This window comes from Epinephelus lanceolatus, chromosome 12, assembly GCF_041903045.1.
Source record: "Epinephelus lanceolatus isolate andai-2023 chromosome 12, ASM4190304v1, whole genome shotgun sequence".
Lineage (NCBI taxonomy): Eukaryota > Metazoa > Chordata > Actinopteri > Perciformes > Serranidae > Epinephelus > Epinephelus lanceolatus.
Genome location: NC_135745.1, coordinates 40363483 through 40390248, shown reverse-complemented (window position 1 = coordinate 40390248; position 26766 = coordinate 40363483). Strand labels below are relative to the sequence as shown.

The window sequence follows — 26766 nt, the reverse complement described above, 5'->3', positions numbered from 1 at the left end:
TTTGCAGTGACACCAATTGACCCTTCGCTAAGCCTCTCCCTTAATCAGTTACTGTCCAATCCTACGTTACCAACCGTGTGTAGCAACCGAGAGGTCCGTCAAGCTTTCAGCAGAAGCTAATATGCCGAAGCGGCGTGCATACAGTAACGTTAACTTCAAGTCCGACGCCTGATACCCAAAAAGTGTCGAAGGCGGTGTTGAATTTTTCCCCTTCCCCAAGCCCAAGACCCAAGGAACATATGGCTAAAACAGTGTGGAAGACCACACGAACAGCTGAATCCAGCAAAGATCAATAAAAACACCTATGTCTGTTCCAAGTTAAGATGCTAACTAACATTAGCTAACGCTAGCTTTGTGTGCTAGCTGCTCTCCCTTTGTCTGCCCCAAGGAGGGAACACAACTCAACATTAACTTAAATTTAAACCATATATTGACTTACCCTGCTGTACAAGAACATTCTTTGTCCTTCACGTGACGTGTCAAGACGTGGGGTGCCTGACGCTTGCATTGCAACTGGTGAGCTTTTCCCTCTATTTTAATGTTCTCATGATTTATACTCCGCCAGCAGATGATATTGTGAATGCAGCTCTCACATGCATATTGAAGACCTTTCTGTCAGCTTCTTTCTGATACCTCCGAACAGTTTTTCCATAAATTTGATGTTATTTCCTTTGGGATACCTCTCACTGATATCGCTGAAAACTCCATATTTCTTATGCTAGGAGCGAAAGCTTGACGGACGTGGCAACAGTAACTAAGGGGGGCGGGGCTTAGCGAAGGGTCAATTATGTTCCGCCTCGTTAGTTCACCGCACGGACCGTTTAACCTGGCAACAACTGCAACCGACTCAAACGTGACTGGTCAGTATCATGCGGACTACAAACAGCCTACAACCGAAAACCAGGGTTCTTCCGCTCTTCTTCCGGAGGCAAGATCTCCGGGGTTTGCCTACAGACTCACTGAATGTAGAGTCTGTAGACTACCCCTACAAACACACACACAAAATACTGTATATGGAGTGAACACTGTAATTGCTGGTTGGTTAGTTTTGAGTCTGTGTGATTCAGGTTGTTATTTTTGTGTCTTAAGACAAGTTGCTTTGCTTAATTTCTTATGAATAGATAGATGAACAGATAGACAGATACACAGATGCACAGATAAGACACACACTCTTGGGTATCTGTCGTGTCCTCTGGGAGACCAGCTGGACAGCCGGCATGTTTTTACGAGGCGAAACCCGACCGTCTGGACTCCTCTTCTGATCGAATGTTAAACAAGGCCTGATGATGACTTTTCAATGGGGCTTAATGTAGTGAGAGAAGGAGGTGTGGGGGGGTGTTTGGGCTTCCCCAGGGGAAACAAGGGTCAGGGCGACACGGCACGTGGCCCCTAAAAGCCCCCGAGAGGCGTCCCTGTCATCTGCCTGTTTGACTGAGCAGGTGTCAGAGGGGAGGAGGGCACGGAGATGGAGGGAGAGAAAAGGATGAGGATGTGGAGGCAAAGTCAAAAACGTGCATCAGACACCTTCAGTTTTAACTTCCAGCTCTTCTTTCTTTCAACATATTTGGAAAGTAAAGACATTTTGGGAAGTGAGGAGAGGTTCATTTACTGAGTAACAGACCAACAGCTATTTTGGGTGCAGCGATGTTGAAAAAGCTGCAGGGTCATGGGACTCCTGCAGATGGTCAGTGGAGTCTCTGGAAATATCAATATATTGATCGAATGTGTAATAGTGCTGACAAACTGTTGGCTCTAAATACAACCAGAACACACAGACAAGCAGGTTTGTGCATTTACTGTACACTCAAATAGTCACACACCAAAGACACAGGAGTCTTAACAGGAAGTTACTTCACCTGTCAGTGGTTTGAATGTTTTGGCTGATCGGTGTGTATGATAAATAAAATGTAAGAATAATGAAATAATAAGAAATAAAACAAAAGCACAAAAATTCTTATTTTGACAAACAAACAAAGACATTACAGTATCACATCTCTGCATGTTAAAATAATACTCCAAATACCTCAAATCAACCTTGTTTTTTTCTGTATTTGTTTACCTTTTAACTTTGTATTCATGTATTTGAATACTTTGTGTGTGTCTGCTCATAAGCCGACAGTCACAAGTAGAAATCGGTTTGGATAAAGGATGCTCAGCAGGCAGATGTCGGCATTTACAGACATTTTCCTTTGTGTCTGTGTCACCACAACAACTCCAGCACACACACACATACACACACACACATAAAAAGCTGTCATCCTCAACATCTACGCTCATCAAATGCAGTCGCCTGTCACCACAGAAATTCCATCCTTTCTGCAGGCATTACATTGTTTGTGTGTGTGTGTGTGTGTGTGTGTGTGTGAGAGAGAGTGTGTTTTGACAGTAATTACAACCGATGATGGAGACTGATCAGAGTCTATTGATTTTGACTGAACCTGTGTTGACAGCATTATGGGTTTTTGTGTCCGTAGAACAAACTGCATACCATACAGACACACACACGTCACGTAATCAGTCCACATCTCAGCAATAATTCAACCTTCATCCAGTTTTTGAAACTCACACTGAAGATGAAATCAGCCTGCTGTGTTCCTTCCTGCCACACAGGAAGTGATGCATTTGTGTTTGTGCTTTCTTTGAGATAAATCGAGCTCAGGAACTGCGCCCCACTTTGACGTCACTTTGACATAGTGACAAAAGCGTGGACTTCCAGATCCATCAGGTGATGCCACTGAGCCCAATAAAACTTGTTCCCATAGACTTACATTGTGAAAGAGTCGCTGTAAATCAGTGGGAAAAAGTGTGTCAACCCCTCAAAATGACTCATTTCACTATCAGGACTTGAGCCATCTGGTCTGATTACATTTCGAAAGTCTACAAGAGATGGAAGATTGAATAATGGTATCCCCAACAAAGTTAGCAGAGGCCTGAACCAGAAGTTACCCACTCAGCTAGCGAAAGTCTGTAGTGCACCTGCACTTTGGACCCTTACTGTGCAGAAGTAGTGCCAATCATCCAGGTAATCTTATAAGCGGCAACTGAACCATTTTTGGCCTCATGCACCACTGAGGCTCTTTCATGGGAATGAATGGGGCTCTGCCTCAGACGCTTTATCCAGCTCTCTTCATACATCCATGGGATAAACACAAGAAAAAGAACTGAGATCAAGGACTTTGAGGTCAACAGTCTCCCTTTAGGGCCATGGTGAAAATCACCACAATCGCATGGATGTATGAGGAGACCTGGACACAGTGTTGAAGGCAAGGCTCCGTCTATTACTATGCTATTACTTGCTCAGTGGCGCATAACGGCAAAATGGTGCCACGGCCAGGGGCGTCGTTTCAGCAAAAGCTAAGGTATGGCAATATGACATGACGTCACAGAGCTACTGATGATGGAGTTTCAAAAATATGAACTTATATAAAACTTCACTTTGGTCTTTGACCTGTCAGAAGTACATACTATGCTATTGAAAACTGTTTCAAAGGACATGAAGCTGTTTCTCACATTCATAATACCTCATGTCTGCATGTAATGCACGACTTGGTGAGAGCAGTGAAAACATCGGACCTATTTCAGCGCATATTTCAGCACCACGGACAGCGAGCAGACGTTTAATTATCATCAGTCATGTGTTTAACTTCACAGAAAATAAAGAAAATAAATTAATTACAAGCTCATTTCTAGACGATAACCAAGGGGTCCGGTGTATGAAACACAGTAAAACAAAGGCCAATTTGGAACAATACTGTATAGGCGAATTTATTGGAGTGTCTCCAGAGACCGAAAATACAAGCTTAACATGCCGACATGAAGAAAAAAACCCCACATACAATCAGACAGGCTTCAAGACATCATTTAGACAGGCTGTCTACAGCAGCAGAGCAAAATGCTTTTACAACACATGGCAGCTTATGGCAGCTGCCATGCCTCGCCATACCTAAACGATGCCTATGGCCTTGGCTGCCTATAAGATTACCTGGATGATCGGCACTACTTCCGCATCTTGAGGACCATAGAGCAGGTGTACTAGAGGCTTACAGCAGCCAAGCACGACCGAGTGCAGCTGAGCGGCTACCTTCCAGTTTAGTGCTCTGCTTACTTGAATGGGGATAAAATGATTTAATCACGCGGTCCTTCTAGACTTTCTGACCAAATGGATCAAGTCATGATAGTGAAATGAGTCTTTTCAGGGGGGTTGTGACGCTCAAAAAGATATCATCCACTGATTTACAGACATCTCTTTCGCCATGTAAGTCAATGGGAAAAAGTCTTTTTGGGCCCAGTGGCATCATGTGACAGACCCTGGAAATTGCAGTACTACTGTTTGGCCACTACTAAAATTAGCCGGCACACTTCCTGACGGCCTGCACGGTATTAATGAGAATACTTTTCAAATCTTGATACTTCAAGCAAATGTGTGTAAACTCATACTTTGTCAGTTTTAATGCATTTTGCTTGAAACCACTCACCTGGTAAACACAGTTATATAAATAAGATGAGATAATTTAACTTCCTTCATCCAACTTGACTCATTTCCAATTTAGAAGATGCTCATAAAATTAAACATTGTGTAAAAATATGATATATATCTATACAGTTAAGTTAAAATGGGAAAGTGGAGAAATTTTTAAATAAATGGAGGTGCAATAGGTGTGAAGCATCTCATTATAAGATTAGAAGAATGATAAGATCACACATGATGTGGTTTGACAGGAAGCTGACTGATGATAGGCTCACGTTCAGCCCAGCTCAGCCAGTCTGAGGCAGCGTCACACCAGTTCATGAGACCAGTTAGCTTCAGTGAGTGGACACAAAAATCACCACACCACGTTTGAATGTAAACAGCTTGCTCTCTCCTTCACAGACACACACACACACACACACACACACTGGCCCTACAAGTGGCCCGCACAAATTAGCCTCAGCAGGAGACGCATTGCCATGGCAACCACGGCCCTCCCTCTCCACACAAAAAGGGGAGTGGAGTTCTGGGTTTGAAAGCCTTTGTTTGACTCAGTGGTGGCAGAGTGTGTGTCTGTATGTGTGTGTCTGAGCCGGTCAGTGTGTCGCGGAGAGAGACACGCAGACAGACAGACAGACAGCAGCTTTGGGAAGTTTTCTGTCATTTTCCTGTTTGTCTCTGATCTGGCAAAACCTGAGGGAAGCGAAGTTCAGAGGGACGATGCACGGTGAGACCTGATGCATGCTTTTAAATGGGAAGCGGTGCGTTCAAGTGCGTGCTTGTTGTATGAGGTTTAAAGCGTCCAGAGGAGGGTTTTGGTGCTGTGGAATGAGGTGAGATGCAGCCGGTTGTGTTCAGCTACATGACAGATGCATAAAGCGAGTTTTGCATCTTTCCAGGCTTTTCAGACAGTTTGATTTTCTGTCTTCTGCACGCAAAACTCCAGTTTCTTTTAACTGAAGGAGGTGACATCTCAAAGATGGGAAAGCTGGGGTTTTTTTGCATTTTTTTACATCAGGTCGCACATTAGAAGAAAACCCAGCTCTGACCATAACATGTCATCTTTCTACTGAGCCAAAGAACCAGGAGAAGATGCAACATCTCGTCCCTTTATTACTTTAACTGCAAGAAAATCCCATCAGTGTCATCTCTGCTGTGTAGTTTTATAATGTCATGTCCTGAACGAACAGACAGTCCCTCTGTTTCCTGTTTGTTGTCTCGTTAATTGGACCCGAAGGCTTTCAGAACCAAAATGATCCACATCGAATTTCAAGAAGGAAAAACAAGACATCTGACTTGCGATGGAGCCTGCAGGTCCTTAAGCTTTGTAAGTGCATGATTGTTATTATAATTGAGCTTGGAAGGCAAAACGTGATTGAGTTTGGATACATAATGAGGAAGTTAATGACATGATAATGAGGAGAAAGTCGTTTCTCTGATCATTGCTTTTTAAGGAAAGCTCAGTTGTCTTGAGAATGGGATTTCGTTTTGAGTCAAAGATTACAAGATGTCACTGCTGTGGATCCTTCAGTATGTCTGAAATTAATCTTTTGTGATGCTAAGATGAGACAAAACGTCAGTTATTTTCCTCACTGAAGTACTCTTCAGTGTCAGATGTATCTTAATGTATCTTTTCTTTTGTGTTTAAGTCCGTTTTTGTGCATAAATGCCAAATATTTGTTTGGGTCCAGCATTTCAAATATGAGACTTTACAGCTTTTCTTTGACTTATAGCTTTGTGAACATGGAAAAACGTTTGGGTTTGGGACTGCTGGTCAGTGAAAACAAGCAGTCTGAAGATGTCACCTTGGGCTGTGGGAAATTGTGATGGCCATTTTTCACTACTTTTGGACATTTTATAGACTGAAACACGAGTCGAGTCACTGAAGGAATAATTGACAGATCAGTCAATAATGGAAAAAAACAATAGTTGTATCTCCAAGCCAAAGCTGCTCTTCGTGAAGCCTGTTGATAGTGGTGAACGACCTGCACAAAAATCCTGTTCTTTTTTATTACAACTTGCACAAAGAAAGGAGGTCATTTTCTACGCAACTAATGTTCGGCTTCATTGTTTTACGATATCTCTGTCTGTCTTAGTATTTATTGGTTTCACCACAGCATCACTACCCTTGCAGGTTGCCTTTGTGTCAATGATGTTTTTGAGAAATTCAAACCCATAGAATCCTCCACCAAACTGGGTCAGTCTTAAATCCAGCAGGGTCAGGGATTAAGGTTGGATTTATGTCCCTCTATGAACGGAAAACATTGTTCCAGGGATTCCCCAAAACGCAGTGAAGGAGCGCCTACAGAGCAGTGAGAGATAATCCCTGCTGGCTCCCACATTCAGACCTGGACGCCAAGAAGCAAACAAGACTTCTGACAAAGAAACTCAGAGGTCTTTGAGATGTGAATGCTCTGTTAGATGTTCTTAGTCCTGTTTAGAGCAAGAATGTTGATCCTTTCAGAGAGCAAAGGTCTTCCAACGCTTCCAAATTTGAAGGTAGAAAAATGCATTTTATGTAAAATGGTTATCAGGCAAAAATGCCAAATATTCTCTGTTCCAGCGTCTCAAATGTTGGATCTGTTTTGGACAACTGGTTAGACAAATCAAGCAGTTAGAAAGTGTCACCTTGGATTTTTATGACATTGTGATCGGACGACTGACTCAGATTAATCTGAAAAAAAAAGATAAATTCATCCACATTCAACTCCTCAAATTTGACATTTTCAGTACAGGTAGTGGCAGAAAATCATTTTGGTGCAAAAGAACGTATAAACTCTGAAGGGAAATTTGATATTTTACCAATTCTTTCCTGAAGAGAATCAAAGGTCGCCTGCGGAAATGAGAAAATCTTATTCAGTATTTTCTGGGTAATGACATCCATTTGAAATTGGATTGATTGATGTAAACTACATGTCATATTGTTTTATAAAGTCAAGAAAGAAAATGTTCCTCTTCTCCACAAGCTTGAAAGCAACTCAATTGATGAGCTTCACAGGGCAAACCCGCACACCAAGACTTGTTTAAGAATTTCAAATGGGAGTCAGTGACTCAGCTGACATTCTGATCAGCCTGTAAGATAAATCTTTCATGCTGGAGCATATCTCATCCTCATTTTCCTTACGTCCTCAGTTGCACAGACCTACAGAATTGGATGAATTCATGCAAAGTCTTCAGAATGTGGGAATATTTACTGAAAATGACACAGAATTTAAAAAAAACAAATAAATGCGGAAGATTCAGGATCATGAAGCATTCAGGCTTTGGGTACCTTCGTACTGGTGGTGAATGATGGACGGCTCATCCTGAGTTCACTTGTCTTCCGTGTCTTCCCCTGTTGGTTCCCAACCCCCTCGGGAGCGAACTACCACGCCCCCTTTTGTCCTGTTGAATGCGCGAGCTCTGAGTCTTTTAGCAGGGAAGTTGGGCTGAGAAAGACACTGGGTTTACCCCTCAGGCTATTGTTGTAACGCCCCCGTAGAGGCCTGAGATGGTCTGGATGCTGATTTACATCAGCGCTGTTGTTCTGAGCTGATGGATTGTCAGAGCGTAGCTTACTTAGTCCACAACAGTTATACTCAGCATTTTACCCAAATGTACAAATTTATAATGAATACAATTCTGAAACTGAGTGAGAGCTTCCATTTCTTACTGGATCAAAGGACATGGCTTGAGGAGCTTAGCTTCCAAACAATCCTAACAGTTTGTAAAAACCTTGAATTCTACACTACATGATTAGGAATAGCGGCACAACTGAACATTTCTGTCACGTGTGACAATTAAACAGGTACATTAATCTGCTGCTCCAACACCTTCCACTTGTCTGGTTTCAGTATTTTCTCCAGATGTTGAACCTGCTGCAGGGATTTGTTCCCATTTAAGCATTTGGGGTGATCAGGTCTGGCTCACAGTTGGTGGCCCAGTTCATCCAGAGGTGTTGGATGGGGTTGAAGTCAGGGCTGTGTGTAGGCCAGTCAAGAGCCTGGTTTGTGCACTGAGGCGTTGTCATGTTGAAATAGAGTTGGAAGATCACTGTCGTCTAAAATCCCATTGTATGTCATAGGAATAATATTTCTCTTCACTGGAACTAAGAGGCCTAAACCATGAAAAACACATATTCCTATGGTCTTAGACAGTCCAGATTTATTAGTAAACATGAACAACTCTCTCCCAAATCCAAAACGTAGAGTCCTAAAACTGAAATTAGTGATGTCATCAAGTATAAAGTCTGAAGCTAATACCCCTTTTCCACCAACATGGAGCTAGTTCCATTCCAGTTCCCACACCTAATGCTGAACTTTTCAGAGCATCTTGACCAAAAATAAATTGGTTCAGAACCAAAAAAAGTCAGTTCTCAGCTGGAACCGAAAAATAGCGGGTGATAAACTTTTTGTAAAATATTCAAACCTTGAAACTAATTTCTGAAGTACAAAGGCTGTATTCATGTCACTTTGAGCTATTCATCCTCACGTCAGGCAGCTTTAGTTTCTCCGTTATTAAGAACCCTGAATAAAAAGGATAAAATGGACTTTTCTAAATTAGAAAATGTCATAGCTGAAGTGAGAGAGCAGAGTCTCTTGGGCTGCAGACCTTTTTTTATCTTTTAAATTGACACAGAGGCAGCGCTTTGACACAGCATGAAACTTCTCCAGATTGTGTTCCAAGGACTGAAGTAAAGATGGAAAAGAAGAAAGAAGGAAAAATTTAATTCACAAGTCAGGCGACTGTATTGACTCCCAAAAAGAGTGGTTGTTGACATCCCAGGAGGAGTGGTTGCCAGAAAGAGGAAACGATAGAGATAGAAAACAGGAGTCAAAGAAAGGCAGGAGGCAGAGGGCAGCTTCCTGACACCGCTCGGCTTTGTACGCTGCGGCCCAGCCGTATGCAAATGTCAGTTATGCTAATGAGGTCCTCTCTGCGGCCGGTGGCAGTTAAAGGGCGCCATTCAATCACCCAGTCAAGATCTGGTGGTGAATTGGCCTCTCTTCATCTCAGCAGCTCAAATGGCCCATCAACGGGCTATCAGGGGAGATGGGCGCTGAATAAAGGGGGCATTACGAGCGGGTATGAAAGTCCCCTCTTATTCTGAGCCCCCCTACGCCCACTGAGGTTACAGGGCGAGAAGGGTCCCCGGGAAAATGCTTTTCACTGAATGCACTTCTGTAAGTAATAATGGTATCTCAATGCCAAGTGTGTCTTTTGGAGGGTTTTGATTTGTTGCTGGCTGTTGCTGTCGTACACACTCCTCTCTTTGAGATCAAAGTCGTGACTGAGTGGTATGCAGTGTTATGTATGTGACGGTCTGGACATGCGTTTAAAGGGATGAAAGTGGGGTGTGGTTTAGCTCTAGACATCATATGACATAGTTTGACTGATTCAGCACTCAAAGGAATTTAAGGACATTTTTATGCAGCTATTGAGCCTCTTTTGGCTCATAGTTTTGGTTTAAAACATACAAACTGTTTCAGCCTCGGTGTTTCCAGCTGCACCAGGCAGCTGTTTTCATCGGACAAGCTTAGATAAACCCACCGTACACTACCTGCTTAGCACTAGAAAAAGATTTAGTTTTGTTTTTTGGTTGAAATAACCACGTCAGTGCCGATTCAATATGCTGGATTGGCTAAAAATATGCCAACAGGGACGACTCTGGCGACAGGTGTTCACCGACAGCCTGACATTGACCGACAGTCAGTCGTCGGCTTAATGTGTGTCAGAGCCCTTAGTCAAAAGAAGTCCATGTTAGCATATACAACAGTTTTCCTGGTGACAGTCCTGTGTTTGTTTGACCCATTCATTCACACTGACCTCCCAATGAGGACTTCCTAGCTTTTTATGCTACCTACGAGGTCATAACTTTAACCACCACCCACTGTGTGATGTTTTTGAACTAGGGAATTCCTGGATGCACCATGAGAAAGAATCCTGATTTACTTTACATTGGGATTTGTTATGTAGTGCGGCCATGTAATGCTGGCACATTTTGACCCATGTGGTCATTTCACATATTTCTGTGAGACCAGGTTGGCGACATTACATTTATCGCGTGGCCACCAACACGACTCCAATGGGATGATCATGTTGCTCTGTATCTGCTGGATGTGGAAATAGATAACTGTTTCCTAGAATGTTTGACACAACAGCTTTATAAAGTGACATGTCAGATGTTGTGTTTTCAGTTTGTTTCACTTGTACCCCTGATGGCCAAAAAAGAAAGAACTCACCACAAACCATATTAGCGTTTTGTTTTGTTTATACTTTTCGACCCAGAATGCAAACATCAATACAGAACTGCTCACACTTAACTCTTTAACCCCAGTAAAGTACCCTGCATAGTAACACTGCCAGTGCTCTAAACCTGCTCTCAAACAGTAATGGAGTCAGAATATAAAAATCAATCATTACAGCTGTGAAAAAAATGACTTCTACGTCAAACACTGCTGCACGATAGGATCACATTGTGTATGGCATCCTGCATTGACTGGACTAAACAGCAGAAGAACATCAATTAAAGTGTCCTGTGGTGTTAAAGTGTCCTGTTGTTACTGAATGAAAACCATCAGTTGATGCTGCAGGATGCTGTTGAGGGTTGATTTTTTGTGTTTTAGGGTTTGTTTTTTTCTATTTATATTTACTATATTTTGTTTTTATTATTCATGACATTTTTGTCCCATGAAACCAGCAGACCCATGATAAGAAACAAGATGTCCTTCAGTGATAACATGTATAAAACATATATTGTCATGTATTAAATGTGAAAATATACATTATGTGCAATGAGTAAGTGTAGAATTGAAGTGGATTTACACTCAACTCCTGAAGTGCTAACAAAGAGCTTTGAGTATGTTCTTATTTACAGACAACATTGTTCATGTCCATAATTACTTGACATATGTTCCCATTATTTAAATGTTGTATAGGGCCTAGAAGTGGCCATTTCAGATCTGAATGAATTTGATGGTCTTCTGCCAGATGGTAGTTATGTTTATCCTAACTTTCCACTATAATTGTCTGCTTCTAGATGCCTGACCAGTTTGACCAAACGTTGGTTCTGAACCAGCTCAGATATTCCGGCATGTTGGAGACAGTTAAGATCCGACGCACCGGCTTCCCCATCCGGAGACCTTTCCAGGACTTCTGCTCCAGGTTTGTCTCTGCACCAACGCAGATATAGGATTTTTTTTTTCTTCCTTTACCTCTGGAGGCAGTGCCCGTAGTTTTTCGACTAACGGAAGTGCAGGGGCCGGCAGTGCCCCCAGGGAATTGCCTTGTTGTTTACAAATACTTCCAGGTAGAAAACCGGCAGAGTTTAGCTATATATATATATATATATATATATGTATATATATCACATTTTTCACGTCACTATATTACCGCGTAAACTAATCTGATGTTTGTAAAGTCTATAAACACAATGACTGAACAAACATTACTATCTCTGTGTGCACGTTTTGTAATTAATAACATGGTTATCGTAGATTAGCTGGGCTAACCATTAGCTGTTAGCCCCGTTAGCTGTGTCTGTAGTAACTCAGTAACTCAATAAACAGTCCGTGAAAAAAATATTTTTTCCAGCGGATATCTTAGTTACAACATGATTGAGCTAGCAAAGCAGTTTTGTGTTGCTATGTGTGGTATTTATTCAGTTTTGGGAAATCACGATGTCTAGAAAGCATCAGTGGCTGCAGCTGACAGGGACAGTTAGCAAAGCTAACATCAGGACGTCAACTGTTAAAAGCTTCCTGTTGTCGGATACGACATGAAACCATTCCAGTTAGCTCAATCATGTTGTAACTAAGACATCCGCTGGAATAAATATTTTTTTCACGTTGATGAGACTGCGTTTTGGGTGGAGCAGTCGCCATGGACGCAGAGCTTGCTGTTTCTATAGGTACACATTTCCTGGGGACACCTGCACATCTCAACCATATTACCCATTTTAAATAGTCAAATTTGCTGTACACTTGGCGGTGATTGGAAGGTTCACGCAGAATTCCTGGAGGAACTGTCTTTTTTTAATAAAATTAAGATGCACACAAGATTCCTGATTCTTACCTAAATCACACCAGGACATCTGGAGTCTAACCTTCCACCTAACCTCACCACTTCTCCAGGTACAAGGTGTTGATGCGTGGCGCCATGATGCCGGATGATCCCAGGGGGAGCTGCATCCAGCTGCTGCACCTCTATGACAGCAGCAGCGCAGAGTGGCAGCTGGGAAAGACCAAGGTGAGGGACAGATGCGCTTTGCTTAAACCCATACTCACATCAAGGTCGTGTCCTGTTTTTGATTTTTTATTGAGATATACTTTATTAATCCCCGAGTGGAAATTCGATTTTTTTTCACTCTGTTGTCATATACACACACAGACCCAAAATACACACACATGTACAAACAGGAGCTAGATATGCATTAAATGGAGAGATGTCAGAGCGAGGGGGGCTGCTCATGGATAGGTGTTGGAAGTTTGGCAGTGCCCACGAAGCAGACTACCATTCCACGCTCCATATTTGGTCTGGACGGGAACTTGAGCCGCAACCCTCCGGTTCCCAATCCAAGTCCCTATGGACTGAGCTACTGCCGCCCCAGTCTGGAGGGGTCTTGTTGTATTGCCACAGGTCTCTAGTCTGCATGTCAATATTACATTTGACTGCATAAATTCCCCCTTTGAGAAATAAGAGGTAGAGGTCTTCAGGGTTCATCTTGGTTGCTAGAGACTAAGATCCCTCAGAGAGCTTTTCCATTGGCACATTTGGCTGCACCGATACAAACAACACCACTTCAGTTTGCTTTTTTCATTGTTAGTTTAAAAGCACTGCATCTTGCCAAGCCACACTCGAAAAGGACCATCTCCGGATTCAGACCAAAAGCGTGCCCAACTGCCTCCCAGCAGCCAGGCTTGGACCAATTTATATTCAGTCAGTCCAGGTTTGGAAGGGTCTTGTTGTATTGCCACAGGTCTCTTGGATCCAATCTGTCTGTCACACGGAGTTTGACTCTGTAACATTCTTGTAACTGTCTAGTTTGACTTGAACAGAAAGACAAAGGAGAAAGAACAAAGTGTTCTGAGAAACTACACACAAACAAACATCCTGCACAGAAATTTGGTTTATTTTCTATTTCCAGAACTGGTCTAATTTATTTTTGAAAACCAGTGAAGGCTCCTTCGGCCAATTCAAAAATGTGTCGACAACAGAAAAATTATTTTCCTCAGAATCTGTTCTTCCTACTGATTTGCATTTCCTGTCTATCAGCGGTGAAATGTTTTCCTTCTGCTCAGTTCTCTACAGTATAATTGACTTTTTCCTATCAGACCCTGAGCTCCTGAATGTCCTGCCGTTCATGCCGCCTCTGGCTCACAATGGCTGATCCCTGTTCTCCTACCTAATATGAATATGACTAGATGCAGACTTTTTTCGCCAGTCCGTGTTGGCTGCACTCAGCTACCCTCAAGGCTTAATTTGGCCTCATGCGTCTTACAAATCCAGCTCAATGAAACAGAGCTCAGGTACCTGTGTGGCTGCCGGCTCTGTGTGTGTGTGTGTGTGTGTGTGTGTGTGTGTGTGTGTGAGTGTGAGAGAGAGAGAGAGAGAGAGAGCATGAATAATTGAAGTCCAGAGCACCTGAAGCGAAGAATCCAACAGTTATTGGATCCAGTCTTCATCCCCTCGGTCTGCTGCCCTCTGCTTCCACTACACCGGATCAGAAAGAATATGCCTACAGTCAGTGTGTGTGTGTGTGTGTGTGTGTTTGAATGCTGGGGGAAATGACAGATGGGGTACACAGATCCCTAATCACAGCACGACTGTGTGAAGCTGCAAGAGGTGGCAGCAGTGGAAAGTGTATGTATGAGGGGGTGGACGGATGAATGGTCATAAGTGTGTGTGTGTGTGTGTGTGTGTTTGTCCAGGTCCAACAAAACCACAAGAAACTGAATTAAGAGTCAGCACCGCAGCACTCAGGTGTCAGTTTTAACGTGCATTTGTATGTGCACATTAAAACAAATCTGAACGTCTTACCAAGGACACAAAAAAGCCCCGTTTCCACCAAACACTTTCGGTATGGTACCTTTGGAACCAACAGTAACACTTCAGACATGGTACCCTAGTGTTTCCACCGCAAACAGTCCTCTTAAATGTGGGCAGGTTGTTGTCACTCACTGCTCCGTCCAGCACTTGCTGTATTTCCTCATCACCGTTGACACAGACAGAAGTCTACGCCTTGTTTATCGTCCACAGAACAAGGCTGCTTGTTGACATTTTCAGAACAAAACAGAACAGACTGCAGTGTTCACAGCTCCCCTCCTCTCCTGATGTCAGCTCTTATGTTATGTCACTTTAGAAACATTGCTATGATGCATATGCAACGTACAAATGTAACACATCCATGGTTTGCAGTAATGTACAGTGCCAATGTTTTCTTCTGTGCTGATTCAGGAGCATGTCAGGTATGTTGCGCCTGTCTAAAGGTTGGTCACAAGGCAGCAGTGAAATGCCACCATTTACCAGATTTACAAAAGATTAAGTGGCCCTCATTTTTTAATCATGTCTTTATTCATGTCTTCACTTTTTGATGAAAACACACATTGGGTTTGCATTTTAGTTTGCAGACTTTGCTTTAGATGTGGTTACCAGGGTGGGTGTCACACCACCTGACAGCCCTCTGCAGAGCCTCTCTCAGCGCTGAATCACAAAGCCGTTCCTGCTGCTGCGACTGCCTGTAAACCGTTAAATCAATTCTATCTCTCTCAGAGGGATTCGTCTACTTTGTCCCACTGCCTCGTGCAGTGAGATTTACATCGAGCCGGCCTCCAGTTCCTTTCAGTCGGCACATGTCCTGACTATTGTCTGGAAGATGTTTTTTGTTTTTTTTTACAACCTCAAACTTAATTTCCTGGAAGTGATGCGGCTCCTCTTGCTTCTCCCGTGGTTCTGTTCTCTCCACGGGCCTGACCTGTCACGGCGAGCAGCGCTCCCCAAAGGCCCCAAAAGCAAGAATCAAAAGTGCACCAAGGCTTAGCGCAGCCTTTGTTGTGCTAATTAGCATAGTAATGATTAAAAAGGATTAGTTATTCAATTCATTGGGATGCAAATGTGTGCCCGTACACGAGGCCACATGTTCTGAGCATGTGTGATTCATGTTGGAAGTTGTTTAATAAAGTGAGGGTGTGTTTGAGGTGTGTATGTTTATGTATGTTTCACTCTGTGTGTTTGTGTTTACCTGTGTGGGTTACATTATGGGGACATAAACCTGATCACACATTGTGGGGACATAAACCTGATCACACATTGTGGGGACTTACAAAGTCATCATCCACTGATTTGTGGACTCCCATTTTGAAGCCTCTAGTTTGGCATTTCAGCTGTTGCCATCTTGGATTTTTGAAGCCAAAACTGACCGTATTTGAATGAGATGGTGTAGCTGTGGACGAGTAAGGGGTGGATCTGACTCATATGTGGTGAAGCCTCATAGACAGCCTGTCACTCAAAGTAGCCATGCCCTTAATTATGCGTAACTTTAAGCCTTAATAAAATGGAAATGGTTGAGTTATATAATAATTCGTCCCCTGTACAGTTGTCATGAATTTGAAATTAACTACAAAGACCAAAAACACTTTACCAGGCTGTAGACATGTTTCTTTCTGCTGTAATGCTGGGCATTTTAACATGGCGATCTATAACGATTGACTCGCTTTTGGATCCAGCCTCAAGTGGCCATTTGAGGAACTGCAAGTGTAGCATAAGTGTGACATCTGACACAAGCTGACAGATGATATGTATGATATTACCAGACAGTGTGAAAAAAGGTGAAATGGTCTTAAATTGTCTTGAGTTCAGATTTTATGACTTAATATTTTCGGTCACATCACCATGAAAATTTCTCCAGCCTGACAGACCCAATGACAGTTTACAATTATTGGACAGACCTAAGAATTGCAGTAATAAATAGCATTTATGACAGCCATGACATTTTGTTTTTAGTGTGTTATTTTGAAAATGGTACTTAGACATGTCCATAATGTGTCTTTCCATTGCAGATTTGGTCTTAAATTTGAAATAAGGCGGTTTTAAAAAGGTCTTAAAAAGTCTTAAATTGAACTTGGTTAACTTGGAGAAAGTGAAATTAGGTCCAGAGTAATGATTTGTTTTGCTGTGTTGGACATTTTTAATCAAATTTGTATACATGGTGGTATGTTTCTCTTGCTCTGAATACCTCTACCACTACTGTAGTTCTTTCCTTTTTACCTCTGAATAGAGTAATTATCCAGCTGCACAATGAGTTTTTATCTGCTGCGAGGCTTTAACTGCTGTAAAGTCTTTCCCAACTTGACCCAACATCTGAATTCAGAGGGAGATGCTGGTGTATTTGTGCGTGTGCGCACATGCTGGGGCATGTACTGCATGTTTCCCCGTTAATCAATGTGCTCGTCAGTGACGTCCAAATCACCCCGACAAGTTTGCATTTCCTCCTGAAAATCTCATTAGTGCTTTACCGCTGAGGTATCAACTCTTCTCTTGTCACTCTGCCAACAACACACACACACACACACGGTACATCATTCAACAGGAGAAAGGCAATCTGTACTTCTGTACCCCCGTAGCACCATGACATTTCCCCACCGTCTCTGTCGCCCGAGACCACATCCCATATCTCATTTTCCTCCTCCCTAATCGGATTAACCCCCGGCATCCCTCGGTGGGCCCAGTTTCTCTATCAATGGACGACAGCTTGGCTCCTATAGCGGGCAGCTGCACTAAGTGCTTGTAAGATCTGTCTTTTCACAGAGAGATGTAGCCGAAATCACTGGCTGCAGTAATCTGCAGTCTTTAGCAGCGGGAACAAAAGGAGAGGAGGATCTGAATTTGATTCATGTCGGCTGCTTTGCTCTCTTCGATTGTTCCTCTGGAAGGGGGTGTCTGTTAAATGGTGATGTTCTAGAAAAAGGAGGAACTGTCTCTTTTTAATTCTGTTCACTTGTAAATTCATAATATGTGTGTAATAGAGCGAATGTAATGCGTGAACTGTGTTAAGGAGAGGCTTGGAGTATTATATGAGTGGAGATTATGTGTTAATATTCTACTCATTACTGTTTTAATACCAAACAACAGTCTCCATTTTCATTGTGACTGTTAAAGCATATGGAAAAAACACACATTGTACACACATGTATATACTGGAAGAATTTAATATACATACTTTGTATAATTCATATCTTCACTTATTCAAATATAAAATGATAGCATGACTACTTGATTAAGATATATATGTAATATTAATATTTTTTGTAGGCAAAGATAATTGGTAATTACACTGACAAGTGCTTTTACATTATGCTTTTCATTATTTGTAAATATTATTTTGTCTTTGTCCGCTTGTTTCTATGTTCATGCCTTTTTTTTACAGATGATACTACTACTGATTTTTTTTCGAAATCAGTAGTAAGTATCTACAAATATATATTAGCTTGACACTCGTAAATTGTGTATTATGCGGATGTGTTTGAGATGTTGTTTAACCCATGAATGTCATGTAAATTTTCATTTAAGCTTCAAACAAACACATAAAAAACTGCTGTTATTGATCTTGAAAGACATCTCCTCATTCTCCCAACTGCTCCCAAAGTCTACAGAGTCGTCAAAGTTGTACTCTGACTTTTCTTTTGTCTGTGCATGCATGCTTTAAACATTAATTTAAACTTTGTTTCAATGGAGAAAAGTGTTCATCTTCAGCACTGGAATCAGGGCTGGCACGATATCAGATTTTCGAGTAATGATTATCATCTCTAGAGGAGATAGAGATAATGAAATTATCACAACAGTTCTAGAAAATTTGAATAATGATAATGCTGTCAGTCGAATTTATCTTAAACTTTGTCATACTGCGTTTTGTCTTTTTTTTGGCAATGAATTACACTCAAAATGTAAGTGTATGGAGGTGGAGAGAGTCTGCAACCATAACTGTACAAAAGTGGACAAAATAAACAATAATACTTCATGGATAGTGAAAAGGTGTTGTGGGAGGGAGACAAAGCAAGAACAGAAAGAAACAGAATAGTATCATACACATATTATCCTATGTATATTATTTATATAACATCGATAGTTTTAAATATCGTGGTTATTGTCAATACCTGTATCATGACACCCCAAACTGGAACGTTTATCTGATAGACAGTGATAGAATAACAATAATTATTCATTCTCCTGCCACTGTGCTTCTTCATCTCGTCACTTTCCTCACTTTCTCTCTCCCTCCGTCCTCCTCCCCTCTCAGGTCTTTCTTCGGGAGTCTCTGGAGCATCGCCTGGAGAAGCAGAGGGAGATGGAGGTGCTGAGAGCAGCCATGATCATCCAGGCTCACGTCATGGGCTACATGGCCAGGTACGACTCAGTATTCCAAAGTCAGCTCAACAATAACATCAAAAACCATTTGTTGATTGATTGTGTTGATTTGTTGTGTTGATTTGTTGTTGATGTCATCCTCCACACAGGAAGCAGTACAGGAAGCTGCTGCAGTGCATTGTGGTCATTCAGAAGAACTACAGGGCCTTCTACTGGAGGAGGAAGTTCCTGGTCCTCCGCTGGGCAGCGCTCACCTTCCAGAAACGTGTGCGAGGCCAGCTGGCCCGCCGGGCCTACAGCCAGCTGCTGGAGGAGAGGAGGAGGAGGGAGGAGGAGGAGCGCTGCAGGAGGCTGGAGGAGGAGATGGAGAGGTGGGCTGGTCAAGTCAAAGCAGTAGTTGGTGGAATTATCATACAAATTCTACTAATTGCTGCTCTCATGCAAACCTTTTTAATACCTAATGCTCACTGGTGCATAAGCAGTGATGCAGTTTACATTTTAGGGTTGTGTGTAATTTGCATAATAAGACATTTGTAGTTAGAATAGGCAGCTATAACCACCAGCAGCAAAAAATCCAAGAAGGTATGAGCTGTAGGCAGGATTTTAGAAATGCATGAGTCCAAATTCCACCTCACAATGCCTTTATTGTGTTTACTTCACATTTAAGGCATCTATTCAACTGCTAGAATTTATTATCTGTCAGTGTTTTTGTATTTAGAGTCTAAATGCTGTTTCAAAGCCTACTCTCTAATACCAGGCTGAAAAAAAAATAACTCAGTTTATTCTAATTTCTATTTTCAGCCTAAAATAATGAATAATGAGCCAAAAAATATCAAATTCAGGCGTAAAAAGGTCACCATGTCAGCGAGAAGAGTAACTGTACAATGTAAACTTATTAAAATCCCCAATTCCCAGAAATAATACAGAGGACATGACCTTTGTATCCTCAACGGTATCTACAGCCCCGAAGGAAGGTGACACAGTTCTTCCCGCACTGTCTCACAGAGAAATGAAATGTATTGTAGAAGTCGAAATCATACATTATGCACACTTACTTTGATACTCAGAATATACTTCTTTGTCATTGTGCTGTGGATGGGTGATGCATACTTCCTGTCAGACCTTTACTACCCACAATCTAGATGGGTTTTACGGGACTTTAATGCCACAATGAGACAGGAAATGCAATTATTTTTCTATTTTTTCTTATCTCTTACTGTCTGTTTCAGTCAGCTGATGTCTGTCTGTCTGTTTGTGTCTGTGCAGGGAGCGACAGAGGCTGGAGGCTGAGAGACTCGCCAGAGAGGTACAACGAAACTGATAATTATGGAGTTCATTTGTGTGTAAAAAGTAGACGACATTTTCATTTTAGAGATTTCACTTTTGAATTTTTTATAGAGGAGTCCAGTCTCCTAAAAGCATATTTGAATATTCATTGAATTTGTTTGAATTTCACTCTGTCACACACATTTTTCTTATTGCATTTGGCCATGTTGTTAAGCTAGATCTCCGTCTCTGTCAAGTAACTGTCCTGTAGTTGCTCGCTCTACAGCAGGAAACGGTACTTTAGATTAAATGCTCTGTGCAAGAAATTCTCTGTACTTCTGTATAAAGTGTTCATAGTTGGGAACCACTGCATTATTATATTCTTCAACCAAGACACAGGTCAGTGCTTACTATGAAACCTATTGTTCCATCAGTATTTACAGTCTTCGCGTTATTGTGGCACTGTGCGAGATTGGATCCAAAAAGCATTTGGCGGTTCTTAAGAATGCACCAAAATGTCCATCTTACCCAGTTATTTATGGCGATAATTTGGCCCAAAAAGTCATTTTCCCAGTGTGGTAAGATTCATTTTATCCTATTTCTAGTACAAATCTAATTATTTCAGCAATTCTGGGGACATCGGTATCATGAAAAAAGGTTGTGAGAAGATGAAATGCTGCATTAGAATTCACTCATTCATTTATTTTCCGTAACTGCTTATCCTGATAAGGGTCATGGGGGGGCTGAAGCCTTTCCCAGCTGACACTGGGGCCAGACTATCACAGGGCTGACACATAGAGACAGACAACCATTCACACTCACATTCACAGCTATGGACAATTTAGAGTCACCAGTTAACCTGCATGTTTTTGGACTGTGGGAGGAAGCTGAAGTACCCAGAGAAAACCCATGCTGATATTAAAAGAACATGCAAACTCTACACAGAACAGCTCCCCCACACCAGGGTTTGAGCCCCCCACCCTGGGTTCAAACCAGGAGCCTTCTTGCTGGCAGGCGACAATGCTAACTGCACCACTGTGCTGCGAGAGTTTTAGAACTCGTCTTTATAGGAATAACATTTTAGAGGTATAAGGAAAGCAGTTATTCTGCCTAAAAACTGATGTCCAAAATAGCTTTTAGTGCTACGAGCTCAATCATTTGTTGTGCAGATGACTAGAAAGAGGGAGCACCACACTCTCAAAGCTATTTCCGTCAGACAATGTTAAAGCCTTTGTTATGTTTCCATCCTCAGGCTGAAGAGGCCAGACTAATTGAAGAGCTTCATCGGGAGGAGCTGGCTTCTCTGGCTCTGCCTGCAGTAGCAGCTGCAACATCACCAGACACCTTGGAGGAGCTGGAGTCAGCAGAGACAGTTGAGGAGGCATCTGAAGAGGAGGAGGCGATCCGTCCTCACGAGGCGTCACAGGTAGAGGAGATCCTGCGACTGGAGCGGGAGATCCAGTCGCTGCAGAGGCAGAAGGAGCGTCAGGAGCTCTCCCTGACTGAGGCCTCCCTCAACCGCCTGCAGCTTCTCCGTGACCAGGAGCTCAGGCGACTGGAGGACGAAGCGTGCAAGGCGGCACAGCAGTTCCTTGACTCGCTGAACTTTGACGAGATCGATGAGTGCGTGCGCAACATCGAGAGCTCTTTGGGGGTCGGGGAAGAGGAAGAGAAGGAGAAAGAGGGTGGACGGAGGAGAGGCAATGATGAGGAGGAGGTCGACGAAGGCTTCGGGGCTGATGATGAGGCCTTTAAAGACTCGCCAAACCCGAGCGAGCATGGCCACTCGGACGGCCAGCGGACAAGCGGAATCCGAACAAGTGATGACTCATCTGAAGAAGACCCATACGCCAATGATGGTGTGACACCACCACTGCCGCCAACCACCCTGCTTCACCAGCCGCTGCCTTTACCACCAGTGCCCCCCGCCTGTCACAGTGTCTCATCCAGTGGGGACTCAGCCTACTGTCACCCCCAGGCTTCATCTGAGGCTCAATCTGATGACCTGGTGGAGCTCATACCGCCAGACGAGGATTCAGACTACGACCAGGATGACTACGATGAGGGTGCCATTGTGTCCAGTGGCAGCGTGGCCTTCTCCAACCCTCGCAGCGGCCAGTGGTCTCCTGACTACCGTGGCTCTGTAGGAACATACAACAGCTCAGGGGCTTACCGCTTCAGCTCGGAGGGAGCGCAGTCATCTGTGAGTTGGGTCTCAGTATCTCCAAAGACATTTAGATTGTTTATTATTCAGCCAAAATAAGGGCAACCCTTGCCAATACACGTTGCCATGTCTTTTTGTTACAAAGTGCTCAAAGTATTCCGCTACTAACAATAAATCCATTCAGTAGTGCTAATGTTCCACATCTTGAATGTCTCATTTGTGTTGTTTGTATTCCAGTTTGAGGACAGCGAGGACGACTTCGACAGGTTCGACACCGATGATGAGCTGTCATATCGACGGGATTCCGTCTACAGCTGCGTCACGCTTCCATACTTCCACAGCTTCCTCTTCATCAAAGGTATCTCCTTCATTACAGTACTTACACTTATTTAAGAAGACGATGACCAAAGAGGGTGCAGTAACGTTATGTCAAACCAGGATCAGATAATTGTTTGTTACTGTTTCATCTCATTATTTCCTCCTCAGCGCAAGTGAGAGCTGTGGCCAGAGGCAGTACGTTTTCAGGTTGTCGGTCCATCTGTCCTGTTCTTGTAAATGCGATATCTCAAGAATGCCTTTAGGGAATTTATTCTAATGTGGCACAAACACGATTCGTTTTTGGTGGCCAAAGGTCAAGGTCATTGTGACCTCACTGTTTCATTGTGAACGCAATATCTCAAAAATGCCTAGAGAGAAATCTGGCGTAAATTTTCACTTGGACTCAAGGATGAACTGATTAGATTTTGGTGGTCCAAGGTCAAGGTCACTGAGACCTCGTATGCATCTCATTGTCATGAACAAGTTGATGGACTTTCTTCAAATTTGGCCAATCACTTTGAGGCAATGATGAACTCATTAGAATTTGGTGGATGTAGGTCAAAGATCAAGGTCACCATGAACTCATTCATCACATTCTTGTGAACACGGTATCTCAGGAGCACCTTGAGGGATTTTCTTCAAATTTGGTACAAACATCTACTTGAACTGATTGGAATATGGCAGTGGAAGGTCAAAGGTCAAGGTTCCTGTAGCCCTAATAAAACATGTTTTTGGCCATTACTCAAGAATTCATATGTAATTATGACAAAATTTCACACAGATGTCTAATAGGATGTATTGATGAAGTGATGGTATTTTATATTCAAAAGGTCAAAGGTCACCTTCACTGTGACATCATAATGTTCTGCAAAAACCCTTTTTTTCTGGCCAATATTCAGCGTCATAACTTAGGAACAGAAGTGGAGACAATGTGTCGGATACTAAATTGGTGGTACCAATCCTGGGTGTCCACCTTGAAACTGCTGATTGCATACAGCTTCTGTGTTGTTGGGGAGAAGATGTGTGTAAAACATCCATGTTTTCAGACATTTCAGACATGGACGTAATTAGTATTAAGAAATTATAGTCCAGCCTCATATCAAATTCTTCCCTCCAGGTGGTTTAATGCATCAAATGTCATGTTATATACATAACGTCCCTCTGTCCCCCTGCAGTTACAGATAGGAAGCAGAAGGGTGTGAACACACATGTAAAAATGTCATATTTTCCTCTCCAGGCGGCCTGATGAACACGTGGAAGCGGCGCTGGTGCGTTCTGAAGGACGAGACCTTCCTGTGGTTTCGGGCCAAGCAGGAAGCTCTGAAGCAGGGTTGGCTGCACAAGAAGGGCGGGGGCTCATCTACGCTTTCGCGCCGAAACTGGAAGCGTCGCTGGTTTGTGCTGCGGCAGAGCAAGCTCATGTACTTTGAGAATGACGGCGAAGACAAGATGAAGGGCGTGCTGGATATGCATGATGCCAAGTAAGCATCATGGGGGTGTGGGGGGTTTCATGACATACTAAACTCTGACATTTTTAAAACATACTAAACTATGACATTTTTGAAGCAATTCGTACTATGTCTTTTTAGGATTTTCTTTGCATACTAAACTATGACATTTTTGATGACATGATATTATGACATTTTTCAGGTTTTCTGACATGTACTATATGTATATATACTATGACGTATTTATGACTTTTACTGACTTGTGAGGTACTATGCATTTTTATTACTTTTTTTGACAGACTATGACGTTTTTAGGACTTTTTTGCCTTTTTTTGACAAGCTGCACTATGACTTTTTTTTGTCTTTTTGTCATACCATAACATTTTTATGCCATTTTATGACTTTTATAAGGTACCATAGCGTTTTTATGACTTTTTTTTTTGACATAGTATACTATGACGTTTTTGACTTTTTTTTTGACATATACTATGACATTTTTATGACTTTTTTGACATACTTTACAATGACGTTTTCATACCATTTTTATGACTTACTTGAGGTACCATAGCATTTTTATGACTTTATTTGACATACTATAATGTTTTTATGACTTTTGTTGACATACTATATGATGATGTTTTTATGACTTTTTTGACATACTTTACAATGTTTTCATACCATTTTTATGACTTACTTGAGGTACCATAGCATTATTTCAACTTTTTTTGACATACTATACTATTATGTTTTTACAACTTTTTCTGACATAGTATACTATGACAATTTCATGCCTTTTTTATGACTTTTTTGACATACTGTACTAGGATGTTTTTATGACTTTTTTGACATAGTATACAATGACAGTTTTATACCATTTTTATGACTTTCTTGAGGTACCATAGCATTTTTATGACTTTTTTTGACATACTATAATGTTTTTATGACTTTTTTTACATACTATACGATGATGTTTTTTGGACTTTTTTGACATAGTTTACTATGACGTTTTTATGACTTTTTTGACATAGTTTACAATGACCTTTTTATGCCATTTTTATGACTTACTTGAGGTACCATAGCATTCTTATGACTTTTTTTTGACATACTGTAATGTTTGTATGGCTTTTTTTGACATACTATACTATGATGTTTGTTGGACATTTTTGACATAGTATACTATGACATTTTTATGACATTTTTATGACTTACTTGAGGTACCATAGCATTTTTATGACTTTTAACATACTTTTTTTTTCAACTTTTTTTGACATACTATACTGTTATTACAACTTTTTCTGACATAGTATCCTATGGCAGTTTTATGCCTTTTTTTTTGACATACTATACTAATGTTTTTTTTTTACTTTTTTTTTACATAGTATACTATGACAGTTTTATACCATTTTTATGACTTTCTTGAGGTACCATAGCATTTGTATGACTTTTTTGACATACTATACTATGTTCTTTCAACAGTTTTTGAAATAGTATACTATGATGTTTTTATGCCTTTTCATGATTTTTTTTGAGGTAATACAGCATTTTTATGACTTTGTTGGACATACTATTGTATTGTGTTTTTATGACTTTTTTGACATAATATACTATGGCGTTTTATGACTTTTCTTTGTCATGTAATCTACAGAGAAATCATTGACAACACTGGTAAGGAGAATGGAATCGACATTGTTATGCCAGAGCGGACCTACCACCTGATTGCGGAGTCTGCCGAGGATGCCAGGTAAATTGTGTTCAAATCCTTTTATTTCCGTATCAGCCTTAAACCCACTGTAATTTACATACACTATCAGTCACAGACAGAATAATGAGGAGGAGGAATTGTCGCTGTGGGGTGGGTTTGCTGTTGCTCCTGGCAACACATTGATTTCCTCTCAGAGGGACATTCCATTTCCTTCATATATCTGCAGTGACAGGATGATGAAATGTGTGTGTTCTTTGGCAGCAGGTTTACAGTGCCAACCTCTCTCTCAGTGTGAGCAAACATCAGCTCCATATGTCTCAGACAGAATCAGTCTCAACACAGAATGACCTTCATTCCTGCTTAATTTGTACACACACAAATACACACATATATGCTTTTATTATTCCTGTTGTTTCCTGTACAGTATATTGACACACATAGACAGTAATAGGGAAGCATTAATACATTTTCCAAAAAAGGTAATATGTTGTATTTCTATAATAATATTTCACTGGACAAAAGTTTATTTAATGCAATCAAAATCCTTCAACATCTGAAAAACATAGAAAGTTTCCTCTTTGTGTGTTGATTTCTACGTCGTACATGTGTGATAAGAAAACTGTTGAAACATACACACCTGTTGAAGTTGACAAGAATTAGTCAGGCCTAAAACACAAAATGATGTTGCATGACAATCCATGAGCACGAACCCAAAGACATCTAGACACAATTATGTCCTTTCATGAGAGAACTTGACTAAAATGATTCCAAGATAAACTTTGTAATTTGTAATGATGATGATGATGATGATGTCATCTCCATGGTTACAGCCAGTGGTTCAGCGTGCTGAGTCAGGTCCATGGCTCGACAGAACAGGAGATCAGAGAGATGCACGATGAGCAGGCCAACCCCCAGAATGCTGTGGTGAGTACTGCGGGGAAGGCAAAGCATTGTGGGAAATTGTAGAAAGAGTTATGATGCTGTATGCTGTCACTTTATGTCTTAACAACAGCAGAATGGGATCAAAATAATTTCCCCAACACCATAAACTCCACAACTA

At 41.7% G+C, this 26766-nt stretch overlaps 1 protein-coding gene across 2 annotated transcripts in view; it reads left to right on the top strand.

Annotated features, from left to right (window-relative positions):
• Nucleotides 1-26766, top strand: part of myo10 (myosin X) — a 179305-nt gene that overhangs the window by 139450 nt on the left and 13089 nt on the right. For both annotated transcript variants that reach the window (XM_033650103.2, XM_078173422.1), the window contains exons 20-29: nt 11487-11611; nt 12580-12694; nt 18741-18847; nt 18958-19179; nt 20075-20114; nt 21327-22277; nt 22476-22596; nt 23794-24037; nt 25650-25745; nt 26537-26630. In XM_033650103.2, the coding sequence (XP_033505994.2) occupies nt 11487-11611; nt 12580-12694; nt 18741-18847; nt 18958-19179; nt 20075-20114; nt 21327-22277; nt 22476-22596; nt 23794-24037; nt 25650-25745; nt 26537-26630 (2115 nt within the window). The remainder of the gene's footprint in view (nt 1-11486; nt 11612-12579; nt 12695-18740; nt 18848-18957; nt 19180-20074; nt 20115-21326; nt 22278-22475; nt 22597-23793; nt 24038-25649; nt 25746-26536; nt 26631-26766) is intronic.